This window comes from Chaetodon trifascialis, chromosome 6 (genome assembly GCF_039877785.1).
Source record: "Chaetodon trifascialis isolate fChaTrf1 chromosome 6, fChaTrf1.hap1, whole genome shotgun sequence".
NCBI lineage: Eukaryota > Metazoa > Chordata > Actinopteri > Chaetodontiformes > Chaetodontidae > Chaetodon > Chaetodon trifascialis.
In genome coordinates, this window is record NC_092061.1 from 550,001 (window position 1) to 557,500 (window position 7,500).

Sequence of the window (7,500 nt, forward strand, 5' to 3'; positions counted from 1 at the left end):
GACAGGAAACACCGTTCACACCTCAGACAGGAAGCGCCGTTCACACCACAGACAGGAAACACCGTTCACACCACGAGCGCTGTCCTTCATCCCTGCTGACGTGAAAACACGAAGAGGAAGAAACAGACGAAAGGCGGCTGAGCGAGGAGACGCCTCGGCCACACACACACACACACACACACACACGCACACACACACGCACACAGACTCTCTCTGCTGTGTGTGTGTGCGTGTGTGTAAAAGCTCCCTGTGACGGCATCACGTGGAGGCTGAAAGCGAGCTGGTGGACAAACCGTCTTACCTCTTTTCTCCAGGTCTGGCCTGTGCTGCGGTCTGGCTGCTGGGCACCTGGTTCCGGGTCGTGACTGGACTCCTGGCCTGGTTCTGGTTCTTGTTGTGGTTCTTGGCACCGCGGCCCGTGGTACTCAGGCCCTGCGGGGCATCTCTGAGGCCGAAGCTTTTGGCGGTGTGTCCCAGGTGGAGGGAGCGGATGTGGAAGATGTGTTTGAGGTGGGCGGGGTAGGTGGTGTACGCCCGCAGGAAGGACTGCAGTGCTGATGACATCACAGTGACATCACTAACAGCGTAACGAAGCGGACGCTCAGTTAGTGACGGCTGTCTGACACACTGAACGTAACGTACCTGTCTTAGCGCTTTGGACCAACCGAACATCTGAGTGAACCAAGTTCTCAAACTCCGTCTGCAGGACCGTCGCTCGCTCTCTGGTCTCCTGCTCTAGAGCTTTAGATGAAGTCTGAGAGACAGAGAGGGGGACAGACAGGTGGACAGACAGGTGGATAGACATACAGACAAAGTGTTACTGACTACAAACTGAGATCAGTCCTTAAAACATAAAACATAAACAGTTCATATATTAAATCAGAAGTAACCTGCGACCAACAACAGCTGCGGAGGTGAAAATTCAAAAGCTGTCGTTTCCTTTAGTCACTCAGACACGAAATCATGGAAAACAGTCCATAAACACGGAACAACGATGATCAGAGAAAGGATCAAAGACTCACAGACATATTTCTGCTTCAGGACCAAACTGAGAAGAAAACGTTTGACTGAATCAACTCACTGATGACCGTCCAGAGTCAGGCTGATCACACCGAGGACGTCGAGCTGAAACTGAAACTGTGGAAAACAGCCTTCACGTTCAACAGATGGCGTTTAAATAAAGGTTGATATAAGCCAGTGTGAGGATGTCAGAGACTCGCCAGTCCGACAGTGAAGAGACACAAACATGACATCATTACGGAGGTCGAACATGTTTGAATCACAGACAGATGTGACAAATGTGAACCTGCAGATGTTTCCTGTTTCAAGCTGCTGCAGGAGTCACATCAGGCTTCTTTGTAACCTGCTTCAATCGAACTGTCTGAACCGATCCTTCACAAACACATCCCCCTGCTGCTTTTACTGCCGCTGCGAGTCTTTGATCCAGTCTTTGTTGGAGCTCTTCGGTCTGACACCGTCACGTTTGGTGTTTAAAGAATGATTCTTTCCACCGTCAGAGAGGAGCAGATGAGTCTCAGCTGCCTGTTGGTTCAGACTCTCAGTACAGATTCATGACGAATCCGAGCAGAACTCTGGAATCTACTGCTGTCTTCTAACAACCGTAGACCCACTCAGAGATCCCCAGCAAAACCAGTGGGAATACTTAAAGGACCCCCAACATCTTCTAAAAACAGTGACACTCCCAATACAGCAATGCAGTCCCTTTGAAAGACTCCTGGGAACCTCTGGAACCTCCAGACGCACCACTGGCACACCGTGACTAGGACGCCCACAAAGACCCTGAGGTAACTTTTGGACACCATGTAAGACCATCAAATCCCCTCTAAGCGATCCGGAAACCGAACAAAGACCTTCTCGATGCCCTGACACCTTTTAACACACTGACAGACCACGAGCTCTTTCAAAGATCCATGTGTTCCACTAAAATGCCCCAAAGCATCTCTGGATCTCTCTTAAACGACCGCTGGAACTATGGCTGGGCCGATCAATATAAAATGTGTTCGATAAAGTATTCGATAATTTTTTTTTCTTCGTCAGAAGAAACCTGAAGTTATGAAGCGAGGTTGGTTGCATGAACAAAGGCACTCGCTCTCAGGTAACTGAGCAACGTAGGTAGTAATCGCTAATCAGTGAGAGAGACATGCTAACAGCCAATCGTGTAACATTATCAAGTTCGGTTGCGCCGTGTCGTTGTCACGTGTTTGATGCTCCGCGAGGAGTGAGATGAGAAACAGAAAGTGAGCGCTGCAGCGAGCGAAGAATAAAACAGGGAAAGTCAGCTCAGTATGGAGTTTTTTGGATTTTATAAGTCGGACCGTCGTCAGACCAATGTGGTCTGTAACTTATGCAAGACTGTCGTCCCCACCAAGACCAGTAACACCACAAACTTATTGAACCAGCTTAGCCGCGCTCACTCTTTGGAGCGCAGCCGTATTCGCCAACGTCCGCCAACCGCAGCCCACCGACAAGCAGCTGACCGCCATGCAGAGGTATCTGCTTCAGTGCCTGATGACAAATCATCTAAAAGAAGACGTAACGGAGGCAGCGGCATCTCATACAGCTAAAGACACGCTTCACTGAGCACTGAGGAGAAGCCAGCTTACAAACAGCTCTTATAATAAAAATATAACTGAACAGTTCATGTATGTTCAGAGGAAGAAGAGCGACTGAAGTTGTTCTTATGTCTAGGCTGGTTTTATAGTTCAGTCAGTGTTACTGTGCTGTCATCATGTTTGTTTGTTTGTTACTGATGTCAAGTTTCTGCTTTGTTTACAAAACACTGCACATATCTGAAAACATTTTATTCAGCAGAAGGTGAATCAGTTTGTGAACTTTCTGCACGAAACCTGCAGAAAAAAAGTTCTCAGGTTTCTCTGTTTACATTTTTACACTTTGTTTACATTTATTATTCGAGTGTTTTCCATGGTTGTGTTGACATTTCCTTTCCTTTCTGCCTTGATAGCTGAGGGGATTATAATCAGAGGAAGGTTAAATTTAAAATAAAAATGTTTAAATTGAAAGTATTTTTCTCCTGGTCCTTATTTTAAATAGGTCATAAAAAACATCAATAATTATCGATATCGGCCGATATAAAACACTTATATCGCAATAGAGTTTTCAGCCACATCGCCCAGCTCTAGCTGGAACCAAGGAAATGGCCCCAGAAGCCACTCAGCCCTCATGAAAGAACCCTGGACCCCCTTCAACAATCTTCAAACCACTAAAAGGCCGAGAATCCCCCCAAATGCCTCCAAGGTAAGTATTATTTTACCACTTAAATTATATTTAATGCTCCACCTTATTTTAGCGTAAATCAATGTGGTGCTCAGCGCCGATATTGTGGTGAGCCACCACAAATAAATTAAGGTATGAGACACACTATGAAGAGCTGTAGTTCTGAATAAAGACTCCAGGTACCCCATACAGGACCTCTGAAAGCCCATCAGAGGTGACTGGAACCCTCTGCCTGGCCCCCCACAAAAAACACTGATATCCCCTAAAAGACACCTGAAACCTCCAAATACACCGTTGGGATACCCTGAAGAACCCATGGAGCCCCAACAAAAGTAAAAACATTCTTTAAAAAAATCCTGCAGATGCCCTGAAACCCAGTAAGAGACACCTGGAACTCCTGCTACCACCGACACCGACACAAGGAACAGCACAGCTCCCTGACGTGGAAACACTTCACGGACTTCCACGCCTCACACACAGTGCCGGAGTTTCCTCAGAGTATAGTGGCACAACAAAGATGCAAGAAAAACCTCTGTATACCCTTTGTAGGACCACAGAAACCATTCAAAAGTATTTGGAAACCCATGAGGGACCCTTGAAACACCACAACCATCTGTGAAGTCCTGTAATTGCCTCGGAGACCCTGGAACACCATTAAAAACCAGACACCAGGAAAAAACCCTTTAATCCATCCATCCATCTTCTATACCGCCTATCCCTTGCGGGGGGGCTGGAGCCTATCCCAGCTTCAACGGGCGAGAGGCGGGTGCACCCTGAACCGGTCGCCAGTCGATCGCAGGGCGACATGCAAGGACAGACAACCATTCACGCTCACACTCACACTAAGGACAATTTAGAGTCACCAGTTCACCTAATGAGCATGTTTCTGGTCTGTGGGAGGAAGCCGGAGAGAAGCCACGCATGCACGGGAAGAACATGCAAACTTCACACAGAAAGGCCCGCCCGGGGATCGAACTGGCAACTTTCTTGCTGTGAGGCACGCGCACTACCTGCTGCGCCACCGTGCCACCCAAAACCCTTTAATTCCAACAAAAACTGAGATCCCTGGAGCTCGATCTGAGGGGCCTGGGTGTCAGGATGAAGGTGCCTTACCTTGCTGTGGTATTTGCCCCGCCCCTTGTAGGTGTCATCAATCATCAGACTGGACAGGATATCCTGCAGCTTCATTTCTGATAGGCTGAAACACAAAAGGACCCGCCCCCAGAGTCAAAAACAGAAGAAGGACCAACACGAAGGTGACTGTCAGTCAACAGACCTGATGTTGTGATTGGCCAGCTCCGTGATGAAGGCCGTCTCAGCAGGAGTGAGGAAGAGGAGACCGCTTCCTCTCCCTCCCATGCGAGCCGTCCGACCAACACGGTGAACGTACTCTGCCGCCGCCGTCGGAGGAGTGTACTGAAAACACAAACTCGTGTTACTGAGCAGTAACTGTAGAGGAGCTTTTCAAACCACACCCACAGACAATCCTTCACTTTGATTGGCTGTAGGTGTGGACAGAGTACTTGAGCAGGCATGTGAGGACACAGCCAGATGAGTTTCACCCTCTTTGGAGGTGGTGAGTTCATCGGCTCACTGCAGAGTCAGACTGGACTGTTGAGGAGGTTGAGGACCACCGCTGCGCCTCATCATTACCTGAACGATCCAGGTGACCTGAGGAAGGTCCAGACCTCTGGCTGCCACATCCTGAAAGACACACAGCTCTTATCGTCAGCACAGAGACGCATCAAAACAAAACGAATGGAAGACACGGTGAGACGCGTGGATGCCACATGATGAAAAGCAGATGTTGTGTATCTGTTTAGGGGACAGCGCTGCAGACGTGGTGTCAAACGGAGATACTGACGGTGCAGAGCAGGACTCCAGACCGAGACACCGAGAACTGCTGGAAGACCTCTGAGCGCTCCTGGTGGAGAAAAGAAACACACCCGCCCTGACTGCCAGCTCATCACAAAAACACTGAGGAGCTTCGTGGGGACAGCGGACGGAGGTCTTACCTCCTGCTTCATGTTGCCATGGAGACGCAGGAAGCTGAGCCGATGCTTATGATTGGTGGAGGGTCCGGAGAGGATGGAGGTGAACAGAGAGTGGAGGAACTCCACGGCCTCGCAGCTGGAGATGAAGACGATGACTTTGTTGTTCTGAGAAAACTGAACGATAATGACAGCTTAGTGACAGACTCAGAGTTCATCACAAACAAACAAACAACATCCTGAAGATTCGTCTGAGCCGCACTACAAACACAGGACGTCCTTTTCTCTACTGGACAGCGGAGTCTGTTTGGGTTTCCGTCCAGGTACATCCACCTTTACCTTGCATTTGTCCAGTATGAAAGCAGCCAGACAGACCAGTCTGATCTTACTGGGAACCACCACCACAAACTGCTTCAGAGCCTCTGGCACAGCAAAGCTCTCCGAACGGCTGGCCGTGCCGGGGTCAGAGGTCACAGTCGAGCTGGTAGTGAGGTCAGAGGAGGCGGGGCCGGACACATGGATGCTGACTGGGTCGTTAAGACAAACGTCTGCCAACCGCGTCACACCTGAAAGGCAGCGGGATGTTTACTGGTTACTGCTCGTCCCTCCAGGTGCTGACCGCCGCTGCTCAGAGCGCTGAGGTGAAAACTATGAGCCAGGTGAGCCAACGCCACCTGACGCTGCTGCTGAGTGGACAGACAGGCAGACAGACAGAGAGACAGAGAGACAGGCAGACAGACAGACAGACAGACAGAGAGACAGACAGACAAACAGGCAGAAAGAAAGACAGAAAGACAGAGAGACAGAAAGACAGACAGACAGAAAGACAGACAGAAAGACAGAGAGACAGAAAGACAGAAAGAAAGACAGAGAGACAGAAAGACAGACAGAAAGACAGAGAGACAGAAAGACAGAAAGAAAGACAGAGAGACAGAAAGACAGAAAGAAAGACAGAGACAGAAAGACAGACAGAAAGACAGAGAGACAGAAAGACAGAGAGACAGAAAGACAGGCAGGCAGGCAGACAGACAGACAGACAGACAGACAGACAGACAGACAGACAGACAGACAGACAGACAGACAGACGGTGTGTACTACCTTGTGTTAGCGTCGCAGACAGCAGGACGTTCTGTCTGCTCGGTCCTGCAGAGTTCAGGCTGTTTAATATGACCGTCAGATCCTTCTCAAAACCCAGGTCCAACGTCCTGAACACACACGCACACACATTAAAGCGTCTGGACGTGGTCTGAAGGTGCAGGACATTCATATTTCTGTCCTCCGTCTGATAAACACTGTTTCTTATTGACAATACGTCTGTTTCTATTTTTTTGTCCTGCTCGGCCTAAAACATCCTGAACTGTGACCCCAAAACTGAGCTACACACACTGAGAACTTTGTGTACTTTTACCCCCACCAGTGTTTGTGTGTTTGCAGCTCGACTGTAACCGCACACCTTTCTGAGGCGTCTGCTGAATGAAGAAAACTCTCATTTCAACATGAAGACTTTGTGAGATGTGAGTTACCTGTCGGCCTCGTCCAGGATCAGCCAGCGGACGGCGCTGAAGGCGATGCTCAGGGTGTTCTTGATGTGATCCACCAGGCGTCCGGGAGTCGACACCAGGATGTTGATGCCTTTACGCAGCCTGAAGAAGGAGGTCGGTCAGTCCCAGTTCACTCTGCTCATCTTAAAATGTCCTGATCTCCTTCCTGCTGTCCACAGGAGGAACCCTTCCATCTTTATGACTCCATGATGTTTCCTCCAGCGCCACCCTCAGGACAAACTTTCCATGTTTCACTCCACGACAGTCCAGACGTTAACAACAGACAAACCCTTCATGGCTATAAGGAACTCTGAGGCCTACAGGTGGTGCTGGAGGTGCTTAAAAAACCATAACTTTTGTTTGTCTATAAACTAAATCTGCATTTGTGTTTTTGGTCAATAAAAACTTCACAGTCTCATCAAAGACTCCTTGAACTCCTCCAGGACCTCCATAACTTCAACAAGGACCCCTCAAAGTTCTTCAGGGGCTCTTGAACGTCCTCGAGGATGTTAGCACCTCATAAAAGATTCCTGGAACCTTCTCAAGGACCTCCAAAACTGTTAGCAGCACTATTGGCAAACAGGGACAAAGGAGAAGGAGGAGTAGGAGGAGGTAAGGAGACAAGAAGAGGAAGAGGTGGAGGAGCTGAGGAGAAACAGAGAAGAGGAGGAGGTGTGGAGACAGGATGAAGAAGGGGTGAGGAGACATGGAGG

At 49.1% G+C, this 7,500-nt stretch overlaps 1 protein-coding gene across 2 annotated transcripts in view; it reads right to left on the reverse strand.

Moving 5' to 3' along the window:
- Positions 1–7,500, reverse strand: part of ddx31 (DEAD (Asp-Glu-Ala-Asp) box polypeptide 31) — an 18,245-nt gene that overhangs the window by 1,739 nt on the left and 9,006 nt on the right. For both annotated transcript variants that reach the window (XM_070965225.1, XM_070965224.1), the window contains 10 exons: positions 6,770–6,889; positions 6,345–6,451; positions 5,586–5,812; positions 5,271–5,423; positions 5,120–5,179; positions 4,909–4,959; positions 4,532–4,671; positions 4,369–4,453; positions 643–754; positions 302–554 (listed from right to left, as the gene is read on the reverse strand). In XM_070965225.1, the coding sequence (XP_070821326.1) occupies positions 302–554; positions 643–754; positions 4,369–4,453; positions 4,532–4,671; positions 4,909–4,959; positions 5,120–5,179; positions 5,271–5,423; positions 5,586–5,812; positions 6,345–6,451; positions 6,770–6,889 (1,308 nt within the window). The remainder of the gene's footprint in view (positions 1–301; positions 555–642; positions 755–4,368; positions 4,454–4,531; positions 4,672–4,908; positions 4,960–5,119; positions 5,180–5,270; positions 5,424–5,585; positions 5,813–6,344; positions 6,452–6,769; positions 6,890–7,500) is intronic.